This window comes from Pleurodeles waltl, chromosome 3_1 (assembly GCF_031143425.1).
Source record: "Pleurodeles waltl isolate 20211129_DDA chromosome 3_1, aPleWal1.hap1.20221129, whole genome shotgun sequence".
Classification (NCBI taxonomy): domain Eukaryota; kingdom Metazoa; phylum Chordata; class Amphibia; order Caudata; family Salamandridae; genus Pleurodeles; species Pleurodeles waltl.
Window position 1 is genome coordinate 1,465,676,279 of NC_090440.1, and position 18,444 is coordinate 1,465,694,722.

At 41.5% G+C, this 18,444-nt stretch overlaps 1 protein-coding gene across 9 annotated transcripts in view; it reads left to right on the forward strand.

The window, feature by feature from the left end:
* R3HDM1 (R3H domain containing 1) overlaps positions 1-18,444 on the forward strand; it is a 642,394-nt gene that overhangs the window by 352,804 nt on the left and 271,146 nt on the right. For all 9 annotated transcript variants that reach the window (XM_069225061.1, XM_069225063.1, XM_069225066.1 and 6 more), the window contains 2 exons: positions 1,798-2,046; positions 4,702-4,825. In XM_069225061.1, coding sequence (XP_069081162.1) covers positions 1,798-2,046; positions 4,702-4,825 — 373 coding nt within the window. The remainder of the gene's footprint in view (positions 1-1,797; positions 2,047-4,701; positions 4,826-18,444) is intronic.

An 18,444-nucleotide genomic window follows, 5' to 3' on the forward strand; every position in this document is an offset into this window, starting at 1 on the left:
GTCATAGAAATTATGGTTAGTGCTGTAGAAAGAAAAATTAGGACACTTTTTAAGTGAGATCTCAAATACCTTCCTCTTCTATTTCATTAAAACATACTGACTTGTAGACTGGAACTTACACTTTCAACATCAGCAGCAGACTGCGAGTTAACTCCCTGGTGATCAGCAGTTTACTACAGTGCTCTAATGAGCAACTAGAATGCTAACATTCTGAATGTATGCTAAAAGTGTGGCACAGCTGACCACCGTCTTAATGGAATCAAAGTGGAAAACTGAAAGCATTCTCTGCTGAGGATACTACAGTAAATAAGAAGGTTAGGGAGCTTCAAAACAAATAGGTCTCCCAAGCCAGCCACCAGAGAAAAAAAGAGCCCAGATGTAGCCTAAGTATAGCCCAGAGCCAGAAGTGTGCAAAGATCTTAGGGCCTGATTTAGAACTCATGAGACGGGTTACTCTGTCACAGTGGTGACTGATATCCCATCTGCCAAAAAACTAAATCCTATAGAATATAATGGGATTTAGACACAGCCATGCACATGGACAACAGAGAGCTGAGGAGAAAGAGTCAAGGGCAGCAAGCTGACCATACTGGACAGACAGGAGGGACAATTGAAGCACAACATACCATGAACATAGAGAGCAGGGAGCAAGGGGGCGTTTTGTGTTTAAAAAAAAAAAAAAAAAACAATTGTAGCTGCATGCGAAAGTCCTGTTTTGCAGAGTACCTAGGGATAGCTTGTGTGGTACTTACCTGCATGGTGAAGTCTGCGTAGTAAAGGGTGAGTTGTTAAGGGAAACACTTTGTTAAAGGAAAAATATCAGATCTTGCTGTGCCTAAAAGGCATTTACAGCTGTTGATGTTCTCAGTACAAAGTGCTTGTTTAATTTAAATTACATTTTTTTGAACACGTACTATTCATTTCAGTAAGGAATGTTCATGGTGATGCTCAGCATCTACTTTCTCACATTGCCAATGATTAACTTCTCAGCTGAAGAAAGTTTTACACTGTAATGTAAGATTCCATGTGCACGTTTTGTGCTGTCCGGAGTTGATACTGTAGTTGCAGTACACATTACAGCGCAGTAAACCTAGGGGAAAAATATGTAATTTCACCTATCACTTCCTTTAAAGTGAAGTGGACAAACCCAACCCTGCTCTAAACGTTAACTTGTTGATAAGGTTTGCAACAGAGCAAAACAAATACGCTAACTCGTTTTGCACAGATTTCGCAATGCACTTCCTCTGTTTTTAGTCTGTTAGGAAAATCTTTGTTATATGGTCTGGAATAAAATATGTCCGCCCAATTCCTCATTGTAGAAATAAAACAAAAGGGTGCATTGTGAACTGTCATGGTACCCTAAAGCAAACTACACATAATGTCGCCACCAGTTTACGAACTGAAGGCAGATGTTACATGTATTTTATGCAGAATGCCTCAGCAGATTATCTGATGTGCTCACATGAAGAGTTATTTCTGTACTACATGATGGCAGTTTTGAAGGCAAAATAGGTTGCCAGATGTCTCTAAAGGGTTTTCTTCTGCCTTGGATTTTAATGCATGTACTAAAAAACTTTATTAATTCTTGAGATTACTGTTTCTTACAGTACAATTTTTCTAACTTTTTAAGTAAACAATTTATTTAGTTTGGGAATCACACAAAACATTTTGTCTCCTACGTTTAGTATTAGTGGCATTTGTTTGTGTACAGTGTGTATTGATTTCATTCTGAAGCTTATCTTCTTTTATATGTACGTACTTCTGTATTATCTAACTAAGTATTCTTTTTCATTATAGTCAGATACCTTAGGAAACCAGTTTAGCCATATGAGTCTTTCCCGGCAGCCGTCTCTGGAATCCTCTGATCCTCATCCTCCCGTGTACCAGTCTACAGTGGTTCTTCAGCCGCCTCAACAGCCTGGTTTCATAATGGCACCTCCACCCACCAACCAATCTGTTCATTCTTCTGGCTACTCTACCTCTGGTCATCCCGTCAGCCAACAGGCCCTCCAGCAGCAGGGATTCATGCAGCAACCTATTCAACAGGTGCAACGGTTTACCAATATACTTTTGTGCAGTTGTGGTATATTTAGCTGCAGTCACAGCATTGCTTATGTTTGATGGTAGAATGCTTTTTACAGGAGTTATGTAATGTCATCCTTTTAGTTCTGAAATTCTAAACATTTATTTAGCATGCTCAAGCCACAGTGACTTTTGGGGCATTGGCAATGCATGTAAGCCACCGCTCACGATTATAACTGATTTTCAGATCATTGAAAAGGGAGTACGACTAAATGTTTTAAGGATTTGGTATTGCATACAGCGACCACAAGGTTGGGAAGGGGCAGACATAATCATTTCTGACATTTTCCCATTGAACCTGGATGTCAGTCTTACTGAGGGCAAGCACCTTCAAAGGCTAATTGTTAGTCATTAGAGGTAACATAGTATTGTCCTATGCTTACTTCTCATTAGAGGTAAAGAAGACAGACTTTCAAATTTGATATTTTTCTTGTTAATCAGTTCAAGAAATAATCTTCTCCACAGTCTAATAATCCCCTAGGCACCTCTTCTCAATTTGAATTCTCTGTATCCTTTCGAGATCATAGCCCCACTTTCCCCAGTCTGTCCTGTTCTCTTAACTTTTTATATCTGAATACATCAAGGTTTTTGTGGCATTTGCCTTTTTGGGAAATTTGTCATTTTGATATGTCGTCTTATTCTATTAGTTCCATGATCCTCCTGTTGTTCACGATTTCCATCAGTGTTTTGCATTTACCAATCTTTGGTGGACTTGTGCTTCAGGATTTCTGAAACACAATGGCAGTTGCTTTCAGTGTGTACAGTTCACTGGGAAGTCTTTCCAAGTCAGGGTGTGCTTTTTGATATCCTTAGAAGGTTTTAAGGCAACTTCGGTCTTGCACGACAGAATTGCAGGTAAATGCCAATGGTTTCGGTAACGGGACCTGAAGTTGGCGACAGTGATATTTCAGTAGATTTCATGTTTTGAATGCTAATTGCATCAGCACCGTTTTATGATTCAGCTCATTGCCAAAATTATTTTGCCCTTTTGGCCTTTTGAGCAGCCCCCACTGAGGATAAAGGAGCTGTCAGAGGGCGGGAGAGAGCTGCACAGACCCACAACAGGGGGTGAAAAACTTCTACTGATCCCAGCGCCACAGTGAGAGGGGAGCAGCTACTCACAAACAAGTTTAACCTTTTTATGGACCTCAATAGGGGCTTCTGACTAGATATTGTTTCACTATTTTTGCTGTATTCTTTCGTTAGGTCTCTGTGTGTACAAGTCTGTAAACAAACACTGTAGTTCTCAAAGTAGAAAACCTTTTTGTGCCTCACAGTTCTTCCTCATGCAGACAAATGTATGCAACATTGTTGTTAAATAAATGTAAGTTCACACCACCAACTCCACCTCCCTTCAATAAGGTTAGCAACTTCCAGTTATGGAAGATCTACAGACACTAACGTCAATTCGTGATGTTGAACTTACTTGGCAATATGATGGGTTCTGCAGAGTATACATTTTCAATGCCAAAGAATTATGAAGGTCTTGAGTACTAAACCTCCGGTTGTTCATTGCTTAGAAAAGAAAAATTTTACATGGTAAAGATTGCCAAAAGTCTAGTGGCCATTCATTATCTATAATGCAGGGTAACCATTGTCACCCTAGGATACGTCCTTCAATTCCTTGTCTTGCCATCATACAGAGTTACCCTTGTTTTGTGGCAGGAATAATGCTTTCTGCGCACAATTCTTACGTTCTGCCACACTTTCAGTATTAATAGTATTAATGCCTGCATGTTTGTGATATTGCATGCTCTCTCTGAACATCAGTTAAGTCACTTCACATAAGTGTTATCAAAGAAGAAATGCTAGGCTGTTAGCTGTGGTACCCGAAGCTTACAGTTGATTTACGTTTGGCATGCTAGTGTCGGCCCAGGTCAGGATGCACGTGTACGTTCTTTTCTGCCACCCCATCCGACCTGTTAAAGTATATTTGTTACTTTTGACTAGTTCTGTTTGCGTCTGTTTTAAATCCAATTTTTGTTTAACTGTTGAAATAACTTTAATACAGTTTTAGGACCTTTGTTTTTCTTGGTTTTTTATCGACATAGGATTGCTTTTGATTTTTTTCAGTACAGCCTGATAGAAATTAGGACTCCACATTGGTTAACTTGCTTGATGACTCGGATATTTTTGGTTCTGTATGTTTGCTTATGTTCCTAAAGGTTAAATAATTTATTTACTGGTTTTGTATTGATTCTCTTTAAATGCGCAAACACATAGGAGATGATTCATGTTGACAGAAGGAAAAGGTATCAATTTAGAGAAGCTAATGTTGGGTTGTTTTGTTGATAACGTGTAACTGAATTCTAAGAAGTTTCCCAGTATCTTAATTGTTGCAATACAAGCATAAGATAGCCTATTACGTGATTTAACAACTGCGCATTGTACTGTAATTGCAGTCATTTATGTTTCTAATATTGTATTGTGAGTCTCTTTTCTTCCATACCAGTCTCTTTTTTTTATTTTTATTTTTTATTCCATTCCACGTGTTTTTCAGGTTGTATTGGTCTCTGTTTCCACCTTTTAAGAGAACTGACATCACATGTATTTGTTTCTACAATGCAGACTGAAGAAGGCAACAAAACACAAGCATAAAAACGTTTTTTTTCTACTTAGGTGTCCGGCTGTTACTGTGCTCCTGGCCAGTATCCTCACTCTAGTCAACAATATAGGCCCGTAAATTCCGTCCATTTTAACTCTCAGCAAACACAGCCACTGGCACAACCGACGCAGCAGGCAGGTCAGTTTAATTTGTTTATAATATGTGTAAACACAAATTAACAACTTTTGGAGGAAAGAAAGGATATTAACATTTTGCTTTAATTCAGAATAAGTATTTCTCTGATTGTTGTATGAAAAGGTTTCTAAAATCAGCTTAGGAAGTAGTGTATAGTAACGTATTTATAGCAAACCCATATTTCCATGATTCAGGTGTATAAAAGTGAGATTCTAAAGGACTGCAATCTTAGATTGAATTTGTGTGCATGAAAAAGTTACTATACATGCACTTTTCAGATGTATACTATCTCTTTTGCTAGGAATTTGTGAGATTGTGGATAACCAGGTACATAGCAGGTTTATACGGGAAGCGTATATTAGTGTGTCATTGTGTTAATAACAGTGCTACGAATTGATTTTTTTTTTACTTTTACTGTACTTGTTGACTGTAACATCTATATTTGGTATACATTTTTTAAAGTATCTAGTCTCACTTTAAATATATATTTGTAAGTGTGGCTTGTCAGTGCAGATGTCTGGAAAAAACAGTTCTTTAATATATGCAGTGTGTGGGCTTCAGCTCCACCTCGAGGAGTACTTCCTTCTCACTTTATACTAGTGGATGTTTGACCTATAATTCTGCCTCCCATCTAATAATTGTACTTAAAAAGTGTGCTCATTCATCATAATTAGTTAATCTAGTTAATGCAGTGTTTACAGAAAGGATTTTTCCGTTTTTTTTCTTTGCCGTCGGTTTTACCATTACCACTGTCAATGTTACCACACCAATAATGCATCTACCGTTATCAGCAGTTAACATTAACACCTTTCCCACTAACACCTTTACTGCACTATCACGTTTATCACCTCTGTTACCAATTGCAGCTTTACTAGGGCCGCAAGCTAAACATCATGATCACCGTATAAAGTAGCACCACCAATTAATTTCCTTACTGCTGCCACAGCATTTGTGCATGCCCTTGTTCATATGCTTTACCACATAAAAGCCAGACCTACTTACGTTGCCAGAGCATAATTTATTCAGGGACTAGCAAATTCAGTTTTTGTGATGTTTCCTCTTTCTGGCATTAAGTAAGGAGGCAAAAATGCTGCTTGTTAAGAATATTTCTATTCTTAGAACCGAAATTGTAGTATTTGGTTGGCCCATATGACTGCTTTGGTAACTCTGGCATGTACATTATATTTTTTATACTTGTTCTCTGCTCTGCTGTTCCTAAAGTCTTCATTTCTGTGTAGTCCAGCTATGTCAATTAATAAATCCTATCTTATTTTTGTTGCACACATCTTTGAACATGTTTCTCAGAAGAGACAAGCTTAATGGAGCTGGCCATTGGTTAAAATTTCATCTTCAACAGGCCATGAGGTAGAACAGTTTTTCTTAACCTCCGGCCCGAGGTCCCCTGGGGTTTGCATGGCCGAGTAGGCGACTGTCTCACACAATTAGATACTATTAACATTAATAAACTAAAATGAATAAAGTATATACAAATAAAGAAAGACAATTGAAAATTTAAAAACTATTTCTATGTGAATTACATAAAATACATCAATATTTGAGCGTTTGTTTGGTGCACACTTTATTTTTGTATTTTTATGATCTGTTTTGAGGTTCGAATTTTAAACATAGCTTAGGCCAGGGGTGCCAAGCTTTTAATGACGACTCAGTGGGCGTCCTCGGAGTCCAGTAAAGATTCAGTGCGACTCACAGAAGTCCAAAGGTTAAGAACTGCTAAATTGGAGTATGCACCAGGGTCGTACTATCCTATTGGGCACTCTGGCCGTGCCAGAAAGGCTGGTATGACAGGGGAGTGTGTGTGCTGATGTTTTGAAGGTTGTCCTGTTGTATGGTCTGGTGGGTCGGTTTTTACAGTCATTTCTCTGCTATAACCACAATCAGTGCCTGCAGTAAGATCAAAGGCATGCAGTCTCTGCAAAACACCTATACTAAGTCTTTACAAGTACAAAACATCCCCGATATGCAAAGTGGCCTACCTTTTTAGCTATATGGATCACTAATGAGGGCCGCTTTTATTTCGGTGTCCAGGGCTATTTTCTGCCCCAATCTGCCCCTGGTCTGAATCTTAGTTATAGCCCGTGACCCAAAGCAATAGTCATCGTATTCCTTTGTCTGAAAAAAGTACATAATCTCTGTCCCTAACTTGGAGGAGGTTTAGATTTTCTTGAAGATACAGAGTTGAGTATGATAACTTCAACCTTTTTCTGTAATGAATAAGGCAGACGACATGAAGTAGAATAAAATGCTTTTAGATCAAGTTAAATTGTTTCTTTAAATATAATTTATCGGTAGGTCTGGTAACCCTTTACCATTACCACTGTCATATGGCAAAGCTGCAATATTTACTTGTTTGCAATCCTCATTCCACATCCTTTTTCTTTTATAGTTGTGTTGAGAGCCTCCACATTTCTCTTTGCATTTAGATGTGCAGAATCTGTTTAAACATCTGTAAATATGTGTTATTGTGACTTATCACCTCTTTGATAGCTAACTCTGTGCGGACATTGTCACTATTTATAGTGGTTGCAAAGATCACTTTGCTTACTGGCTACTCTTTCATCTGGATGGAAACCCTAAAGGCTCCTCTCAAAAGAAGTGATGTAACATTTTTTAGCTTAGACTTACAGGAATTTGGCTCAAATGGTTAGCCATTTGTACAAAACAGGCTTCTCCAACGAGTAGCTTGTGAGCTAATGGTAGCTCTCCAGCTATCTTTCAGTAGCTCTCTTGCGTACATCCCAGCCTTCTAAATTGGAGCATTTTGCTTGATTAACTTAACATATACATTACAAAATGGTGTATTACAAAACGAAAATGTGCGTATTTTCAGAAGAAATAAGCTGATGTTTGGAGAAGAATGGCTGCATTTCCAAAATATATTTAAAGGTGATTGTTGAGTGTTAAAAGATGTGTGGAGACTTATTACTAATAGGATTATTTTTGTGACTAGGGCACTGCAGCTGTTGCTTCATATATTACCTGCATATAGGCATTACAAATTGGCAAAGCCTTTTTACATGACTGCTGACAAGCCTCCTGATGCACTGAGGTGTTCACTGCTGGTGGTCATGGACATGGTGACCATTAATGTAATCTTGGCAAATGTGGTCACTATTACAACACTAATAATATAAGTAGCTTGTGGTGATTTTTGTTTAACATAAATAGCTCTTATTACACAAAAGATTGGAGGCCCGTGGTCCAAAGATTTTTTTTGTATTTTGATTGAGCTGTTAACATGTAAAGTTAAGGAAGTAAGAGCATTTTGTAGCCGCTGTACTGGCAATCAGACCAGATTTAATTGTGTGATGTTCAGAAACTCTGGTCTGGCATGAAGTGTTTTTATTAATTGGTCGCCCAGTGACAGCTGCAGTCCGGGTACTGGCAGTGGGGACCACAACATCCATCCTGCATTGTGCGAGGAGACACCTATGCCTTCCTCCACTCAGTGCCGAAGAATTATAAAGCACACTTACATAAAGCACACTTACACTCCCGCAGCGCGGGACACCCAGAGACTGCTGCAAACCGGGGTCTGCCAGCGGGGTGCACAACATCCATCCTGTGTTGCGCTAGGAGGCACCAACGCCTGCTTCCTGCTAATTGCTCTAAGAGCTATAAAGCGCACCAGCACTCCCACAGCGCCGGATGCCCAGAGACAGCTGCAGTCCGGGAACTGCCAGTGGGGACCACAATAAGCATCCTGCATTGTGCCAGGAGAAGACGTTAGCCAAAATCTTTACAAAGCATCATGATAATTTGTGCACCTCATGTGGGATGCATCCACCTAAGCCATTAATTCCCCCAATGGATGCTCAGTAAACGTTTGTCCCAAAATAGTCACTGAGAACGACAATTCAACTGCAGAAGTCACCCCTCTAGTACTGGTAGTGTCTTGTTCAAATCCGTTTTCCACCTTGGAGGCACAGGATCCTGAGATATCTCCTCAGCCCTACGAGCAAGCAAACCTTTCTAGAGGCTCATTGACCCCATATGGTCAAACTGGCTGTTCGCCACTAGTGGCCCCAGACTTAGCCAAGTATGTGAGTGCACTGAAAACAGAAGTTGAGGAGTTAACTTTAACAGGACAGATTACTGCAATCATTCCATTATTAAAAGAGCTGACTGCGAACCAGTCCCAAGTGGTATTTCCTGGTAATCAGTTGCCATCTGTCGTTTCAGACAGGCAGCTGTTTTATCGACCCCATGAGGGAGGGGGAGGATCTTGCACTCATCGGTTCCACCAGTTCGGCGAACAAGGCCAGGTGACTGCTGGTGTCCCACAATGTCATCTAGCAGACCTCTCTTGCATCAGCTTCCATTAGCAAGATTGCCTCACGATCCCACAGCCCTGACCTTTGGTCCCTAAGGTTCAGTTGTACTGGACTACATCCCTCCTTATGTAATACCCACTAATTTTCAACACTGTGACAAACAAAGGCCTATAACCACCAATGTTGGGTTCATTGTGACCACCACTACTGCAAAAGGGTGCCTTTGAGGTACAAGAATCACAAAAAACAAAGTCATCCATTGGCTTCGATTTGTTTGTAAATGTCCATCTATCATACAACAGGCTATTGCAAGGGTTAAGCTCTGTAGTATGACCGGGGAGGGGCCTGATTAAATTGAAATTTTTCTCTTATCCCAGGCTGTGGCTGATGATTTTATCACTCGGTTTTCTTTCCCTATCCATCTGCAACAGGAATCAGCTTGAAGTTTAGAATTCTCTGTTCAGGCGATGGTACTTCTCTACCAGCTCAAGACCCCCCTCTGCTCATCCTGAAGGCCCTCTGGAAATAGTGTCATGCAGGGACTAACTTTTTCCTTTACACACATTATTCTAAATTGTTACCCCAGGCAAGGACACTCTCTAGTCTAATCCTGTTACACCTGGCAAGGTCCCTTGAAACATATTATTGTGGAACATTGCTGGTTTGAAATCGAAATTTACAGACCAAATGTAGGGACATTTCATAGATATATTCGATATTCGCTTGTTTCAGGAAACTTGGGGCAGAGTCTTCTTTTAGATCTAGCTATTCTATCTTATTTTTTCCATCCATTGCACATGGAAGAGGTCGTCCTGCAAGGTGGGGGCTGACCATATGGGTAAATAACTCTTTAAATTGTGCAATTAAGAGACTTTGTGTGAACTCTTCAGACATACTAGGCCTCTATCTTACTAAAACAACTAATATGTTCATGTATTTAACATGTACATTAGACCACTAGGCGCGAATAAGGAATCATTCACTCTTACTACCCTGGAGCTTTCCATAGGTGCCGCACCAGCAGACGTACCTCTGATAGTAGCTGGAGACTGCAATATAACGTTTGAACCCCTTGATAATTCAGTAATAGAATTAACTGAGGAAGAATATGCGGTCTGGCAAATTCCAAAGCTAGAGATCCCTCAAGTTGAGAAACTTTTGGTTCTATAGAACCAACTTCTGGGTATGGCTCTGAGGCTAGGCCTTAGAACCTGCAGTGATAAGTCCCAGTCTGACCAAGGTGCCTCTCATGCTTTTAAAAGATTAAATCAATCCAGCATAATAGATGGATATTTTTATCCTTGCAGCTGTGGCCACATATGGGGAACTTGACAGTGATAGGGAGGACGGGCAGCAATATAATGCTCTCAACCTAGAACTGAAAGGCTTTATGATCACAGGCCCAATGCCAATGAAACCTAGTCTCCTAGGCGATGTAACACTGTCAAATAACAAAAAAGCACTGAAAATGGAGTATGTAGCCAGTCACTCTGATTTGATGAAGCAGATGTATTCCAAGGTGACAGATACACTAGAACAAATGAGTAATCTATCCTCACATCTAGGTTCTAATGCAATGGTTGCTTATCATGAGGAATTGTTTGCAGCCATGAAAGATCTATTGTCAAGAAAGCCCAAAAATCCAAAGCCAAAAAATGTCATACATTCTTGGTATAATGACCAGTGTAGATTGGTGAAAGCTGCGCTGTTGAAGTCTCTAAAAATCAAACACCAAATTGGAATTCCTGTAGCATGGAGAAGGTTTAAGGAAGAGCTAGCCCGTGCTAAATTAAGCTGAGAGAATGAGGTCTGGAGTGACCTGGTATGTGCTGCCAGGTCAGGTGACTAAGACTTTCTGGGGCATAATAACGCATGGCAGCTATCATGCAGCCACACCAGAGGCTTTTCATTTTTAACCACACCCCTTATTTGAGTATTTCGAGAGGCTGCACCCAAAAATAAAGCCTGATATGGGAGCCTGCAGGTTATGAGTTAAAATACCCATTCTAAGGTATTAGAACCACTTGTGATATCTATTAGCGAAACACGAGGCCCTAAAGTCCATTGCTCCCAAGAAGGCCCTGGCCCAGACTGCTTTCTTGCTGACTTATTTGCAGCTGGGCCAGAAATATGGGCTAAATGGTGGCCCCATACAAATATCATGGCAGAGCGCCCTGATTGTCCCCATATACAAGAAGGGCAGGCCCCATATACAAGAAGGGCAGGCAGGATGATCCCTGTAATTATAGACCCACCAGTTTGGTACTTGGTTTACAAAAGTTATTTTGTCAGCAACATCTGGGGAAACTTGCTGATTGGGCTGTAGAGAATATTATTTCAAACCTCCAGGCAGGGTTCAGGCCAAAAAACAGTACATTAGATGAACTACTACGTTTCTGTATTATGTACTGGCAATTAGTTGTGCTGGGGAAGGGCCATTTATGTGTCCTTTGTTGATCTGAAATCAGCATGTGACCTGGTTTCTTGCCGTAAACTTTGGGAGGTGCCTAATCGCATGGGGGTCCCGGAGTATATCTTGGCAGTGCTCATTAGGCTCCAGGCAAACGACTGTTCATGTGTTAAGTATGGGAGCATGGGGGAGCTGACCAACTCCTTTAAAATTGAGAAAGGCATTAAACATGGCTGTGTTCTGGCCCCAACTATTTTTTTTTTATTTTTCCGCCCTTATACGTCAATTATCTAGTTCAGTTTCTTAATTTCCCTGGCAATGATGCCCTGTAAATAGGTGCAATTACAATTTCCACATTACTGTTTGCAGCAAATACTCTTCTTATATCTAAAACTCCTGCAGGTCTCTAGGCTATTTTAAGTTGCCTCCTGACGGTATGTGCTGATAGAAGTCTTGAGCTAAATATAGGTAAAACTAAATTCATGGTGCTAAATCCATACAAGCCCCTGAGAACTAAAATGTTAGTCCAAAACTTGCCTCCCAAGCAAGTCCAAGATTTAGTCTACTTGGGAGTGAACTTGAGCCATAATTTCAGTTGAAGGGCTCAAATGAGCAAGAGCACGCTGAAACTACAGCAGGAATCTGGAAGCAGTCCTCAAGGTATTAAAGAGAATGAAAGGTAGACATCTTTCCCCAGCCTTGGAAATTTATAACGCCAAAGCAAAAAGCTCAGCCATATATGGTGCAGACCTTTAGGGCCACGCAAATAATAGTGAGCTAACTATGGCAGAAAATAAGTTCCTCAGGTCACTAGTCCGTTCCCCGCAAAGCACCCCTCTTCTTCCATTGTTTCTAGAAATGGACTTATATCTGATCTCTTTTACAGTGCAATCAAGACCTCTGTTATTTTGACCCAGGCTTTGGTCTACCGAAGAACTAGAACCATATAGAAATACCTCTTAGAGAGTGACTAAGTACATCTAAGAATCCCCTGGCTGGCGTACAGAAGGAACACGCTTAGGCAGCACCTTTGGAGGGAACAGCTCAAGAACAGCAAGATAGGTAGCTTAACTGATAGACTTCTTGAGCACAAAAATGTCCCAGTATATGAAAGCTCTTTTGATAAGATCTTATGTCTTCTACCCAAGCAGCTGTATTTAAAATTTAGGTATGGATCCCTCCCTTTTAACAGTTTTATTAGCACTTGGGGAAATTACTCTGGATAGTGTAATTTATGTCCAGTATGCAGACTGGTACCCAGAATTGCACGCCACTTGTAAAAAGTGGATTTAAACAGTGTTTAAATTGTTATAAATCAGGCTTTATCAGGCCACTCTCAGAATCTTGAGTTAAGACATTGGAGAGGTGATAGTCATCGGTGCTGCTAAACATTTGCACGCTGCATGGCTGATATGGATAGGCATCTTTAGAACACTCTTTATAGTGCTCTTAGTAACTCCTGAAAGAACAAAGAGAGGTTTCATTTGTACTAGCCTGCATCTAACAAGGAACTTGTTTTCCCTGTATAACTTTTATAGGCAAGCCATTTGAGACAATATCCATCTAGTACTGCTCAAAGCATGGTTTCCATTTTCCTTCCCGTTTTGCTTATTTTACTAAACTAACTATTTAGGCTGGTAACTTATGCATTTCTTTAACCTTTGGTGAGTGCGATACGACATAATGTGATTTTGACCTTGCGTTCCTCGACTTTTCCCTGGAGCTGTGCTCTATTCCCCAATAGAACAACCTATTGTAGCTGATAGCTGCATTGTAGGCTAAAGAGCCTTCTGTAGTTTCAAATCTAGATTTTATTGTTTTTACATATGGATTTTATAATTTATATTCACTTTTTATATTTTGTGTTCTAAATTGTTGCATGTTTTGTGGATCATTAATCCAAAATAAACTGCATGAGTTATTAATTGGTTGCAACTGCTGTGGCTCATTCCATTTATTTGATGCCCATGTTGTAAAGAAATCATTGTATGTTTTATGTGTAGCATTGATTGTGCAGTTTCCACAGTCAAAGTAACAGGAACTGCTTAATGTTTACTTGCTAATTCATTCTTTGTTGTAATAGGCTTTTATAATTCTTAGTTCTGTTATCCACTGTGAACAAAGGATACCTTTGGGTAAATGTTAATCTCCGGGGTTTGCCACAGTATTACTTGCACTAGAACATATGATGTTGTGTCTGGGTTTCAGCAACTTCTCTGTTTGATTAGACTGATTTAAGATGACACCAACAAACAACAAAAAAAACAGTTATGTTTTTATTTATTTAATTGGCTTATATCACTCAAAGAATGTTGCCAAATACCACTTTGCAGCTCATGATGAAATCATTTGGAATTCTAAATCGCTCATTAAATCTGATGATGGAATGAAGAGCATAATGTGAAAAGCTTACTTGGAGATAGCTTTTGGGAACTTCGTGAATTGTTATGCTAAGTGAACAGGGCCATATCTCTAAAGTAAGATGTGGGGTGATCTGGTCAGTCTGCTTAATAGTCTTGGATCTATTAGAATAGCATAGTCTGAAACGCTTTTTTTTAAAGATGCTAATAATGAGATGTAATTGACTAAGTTTCCTGGTATTTTGAAAGGTGTGGTGTGAGGGGACTACTTTTTCCTGATGTTTAATTTTATTGTATTTCCATAGAATAATCAGTCTAACATTACAAGATCTAAGGTTGTTACCATATGTGAATTGTGGAGATATATTTACAGATATGTAGGACCTATTTGCCTTTAGGATCTATAGAAGGTTTAGGCGGCTTTTGGATCTTGGTTCTGCTTTCACTAGAGTTTCAGGGCTTCCTTCTTTTAAGCGCTGATGTTGACGATACTATGGTATCCATTGTCTACCAACCCCTAATCCTGACTGGCAGTTGTGAACTTTATTTGCTTCCACAAAATAGCCATTTGTGTAAATTCTGCTTCTAGGTTCTTGCAAGGCATTGGTAGATTTTTTTAATGAGTTGGTAGTTTGCAGGACCTTTTGGATCCGCTATTTGTAAGTAATGATGCAAGAGGTGAATGTTTAAAAGCTTTCAGGATTTAACCAGTTTGTCTAAATTGATCATTAAGTCACTAATGTTAGGGACTGAAACCCACGTGCACTCTTCAGTGCAAGCTGTGGCACAGGAATTGGTATGTTTGATTATTATCTCTGTTAATGGCTCAGTGACATGAAAGATTCTTGTGCTGTAATTACATTGAATGGTTGAAAGTCCCTCAGATGTGATTGAGTTTTATCAGTCTTTGTCTCAAAGCCATGTCTCAAAGCCATTAGGATATCTTCATGAAAATCGAGGGTGGCTGTTGAATTGTTTTTTATGACATTTGGATCAGAGAACCTCCTGGGTTGATTTGGCACCACGGTGATACATTGGGAGTATGCGTTAGTGGGCTTTTGAAGTGCTGTTTTGCAGTCTCTCATGTTGCTTTTGCTACTAACTTCCTCTCTTTGGTCATTAGAGTCTTTAAATTGACTTTCAGGTTTACAACACATCCTTTTCAGTTGTGACAAGTATTTCTTTTTCAGTTTATTTGGGCTGCCTTAGCCACACAGAGATTACCCTGTGGAAAGTGCAGGCGAGTTTGTTTTTAGTGTTCCTCAGCTCTGGAATCAGTATGCAGTTTAGTCCAAGACACCTCCGACATGAATGATGATCTTGAGAGATCCTCCTTAATCTTCCCTCTTTGCTCTATGGTGTGTGGTTGAGCAGGGTATGAGGAAAGGTTGGGGGTGAGTCAGACTACAATTGTGCTCAGACTGTAAGGTCTGGGATATTTCTGCCATGAAGGGTATGGCTTGCTTTGAATCAAGGTGTTTGGAGTGAGTCAGTTATGATGCTAATTTGCTGTCATTTTTGTCTCTCTGTACATTGAAAGCACCCGCCAATATAGATTTTTGAGATAAAAGTTGAATGTATAGCACAAGATATGTGCTGTGATCCTGATTTGCAGTAAATCATACCTCGAATGAATGATTAACTTTTCTAGATGTGCAGTTTAAAGTGTTGCACACCTAGGCTTGAAAAAATGTGTGGTAGCGCTATATGTCCTGCACCTGAACTATATCAGGTGGAAGCTAAAGCAGCTGCTTTCTATGGATCTGAAATATGGGGCTTAATAAAGTTCTCTTCATTATTGTATACAGAAAACCTTTTTTTCTGAAAGGTCTTTTATGTTTTCCATCAAATGCACATCATTGGATCCTGGCTACATATTTGGATCCTGGACCTGGAAACAACAAATCTATTGCCTGATATACGCATTTCTTTATTGGGCACAAATTTGGAGCATTCAGGAGTTTAGCTGTATACAGTACCACCATACAGGAACATTCCAAGTCTCAGCGTTGTGAGTAAGTTAAGATTGTTCCTATATTTCCATATCTGAGTGTTCACTATTGACCTTGATTATGTTTGAACATCCCTCGAATTGATTAACTGTAGAATGGGCCTGGCAATTGAATTGGTCTTTAAGATTTGAATCGGTTGAGCGGCGTGCCCTGAGAGCCTAAGATTAGAGACGCATAATTATCCTGCTGGAATCTGTCCCGGGGGCCGACCGGCATTAATCCTGGCCTGATCCCATAATTCTGCACCAGAGGCGACAAATGATTGGGCTTTTGGATTGCACCCTGGAGCCACAGTCAATGAGACAAGACCGTGACACCTGTGAGGCCAGGCCCTGGATGATGATGCGAGAGAGAGGACGGAGAGGACTACTGCGAGCCCTGGTGTGGGCAGCACGGCTTGATCAAGTGGACACAGATAGCAGGCAGAGCTCTGTGGGTGCATGTGAGAGGCCTGGAAGGACCAGCATGGAGCCATAGGGGTGAGAGAGCTGAGTGCAAGTTACCACCAGCGGCGCAATGCCTGGGAGCTAGTCTGCTTGAGCAGGGGAGGATTGGATCCGGACGTGCAGCCATGCTACATATGGGCCCCTGCAGACGCTCCAGACTGTTGGTTGTCCTGAGGGCCACCTAGGTGAACAGCACCAGGCTAACCTATGTCACACAGCAGAGCTGGGGGCGCGTGAAGCCTGATGTGAGTGCTGGACGCTTGGGCGCGCACTAGGTTGTGCTGGGGGAAGGGTCTCGGCTGACGGCCCAGAGGAGTGAGGCAAACGACCCTGGGAGAGCACCGCCGATCCATCCTGACAGCTCGGTGGGGCCTGGAGTGCAGGACGTGCTCTGTGAGGGCCAGAGCACATTGCCCTGGGGACAGCGAGGGTGAGGCCTGACCCCGGGACTCAGTACTGGTTGCAGGCGCGGACACCATTACCACAGTGCGTGCCCACAAACTTAATGCTTGCTTGTAAAGGAATGGCTGTCACCCGTGGGGGGCGGCTTGGTGTCCGGGCCTCATGGTGCCCTGATCAAAGGGTTAGGTCACTGTATTGTAGGGGCACACTGGTTTGGAGCCACAGGATCCGTTCCTTGGTGCCCATCCCCCCTACCCCTTTTGGACCCACCAGAAGATTGTTGAGACACTAGGGTTGACAAACTACTGCCTTACACAGTTTGGTGGCCATGGGCATTCGGAAGGCATGGGAGACTATGGTGGAGCACCAACGGTTTCATCCCACAAAGGAGCACATCAGTAATTCTCATTAAGCTTTACCATGTGGTCTATTACCTGGAGGTCCTAACCCAACCAGCAGCACACATAATGTCAGTGGACCTTGAGAAGGCATTTGACTCTCTGATGGGGGCAATACGTAAGATGGCACAGGAAGAGGGCTGGATAAAGTGGGTCGCCCTACTGTATGAGAAACCAACCACAAGGGGAAAAACGGGAACTACAATTTCAGAGGAGTATGACCTCTACAGGGGCACCAGACAGGGCTGCCCATTATCACCACTTTTATTTGCCCTGGCGATAGAGCCACTGGCAGAACTCTTCCCTCAAAACAGGAAAGGAGATGGTATCGGCATAGAGGGCCTAGAACACATCATATCCCTCTATTTCCCTTGATTGATAAATTCCAACTCCCACCTGGTCAATTCCTGCTATACAACGCACTAGTGCACGCCTTTCGAGATCAATGGTGGACAGTGTGAGAAGAACCCCCACAACATTTTGTACTGCACTCATTGGTATCATTGGGCTTCACCACACAACAGGTGACATGGATATACAAGGTGCTGACTGCCATGACACAATTGCCCATGACCGCACTCAATTCCTGATAGGAAGGGACACTGGGTCATGACATACTGGACACAGACTAGGACAAAATTCTTAACAAATCTCTTGCAACACTAGGTTAAAATACATAAAATGTAATTATCTCCACATGACAGCTCTCCCCACATGGACTCCATGTGGTAATCTATGGTGGGGAGACTATGCTCTGCCTGAAATTTCATACAATTTCTGTACGCAGATTTCAAACACATGGTGTGGAAGTGCCCCTTATTCAGAATTTCTGGGCAGCAGCTCTACATTGGCTTGAGGACAGGAATGGGAGTGCACCTCCACGGACAATGTTAGCGTGCCTGCTGGGGAACTTCCCTATACCTGTTAATCGTAGCATAGGGTAGGTATGAGGTTCATAGACCTAGCCTTTGCCTTGGCTAAACGTAAGATAGCAATGGCATGGGAGTCCAATTCTGGGATTATAGTGGAGATATGGATGAAGGAGGTCTCCGTTTGGGCTGGAGTGGGAAGGACAGATCCTGTGCCAGGAGGACGAGAGAGGCATCAGGCGGCAATCTATCGCCAAGCTACGGCTAGAGGTGTTGAGTAGCTGTGAAACTATACCAGAGCTGGGGTTGGGAGGGGAGCAGGACAGCATAAGCGATGGGAGTGACGAGGAAGTATGAAGTGAGGGGACGGAGCGGCTGGCCAGGACCCTCAGTATGAGTAGGTGGTGCCCCTCTGCCCCATACATACAGTATT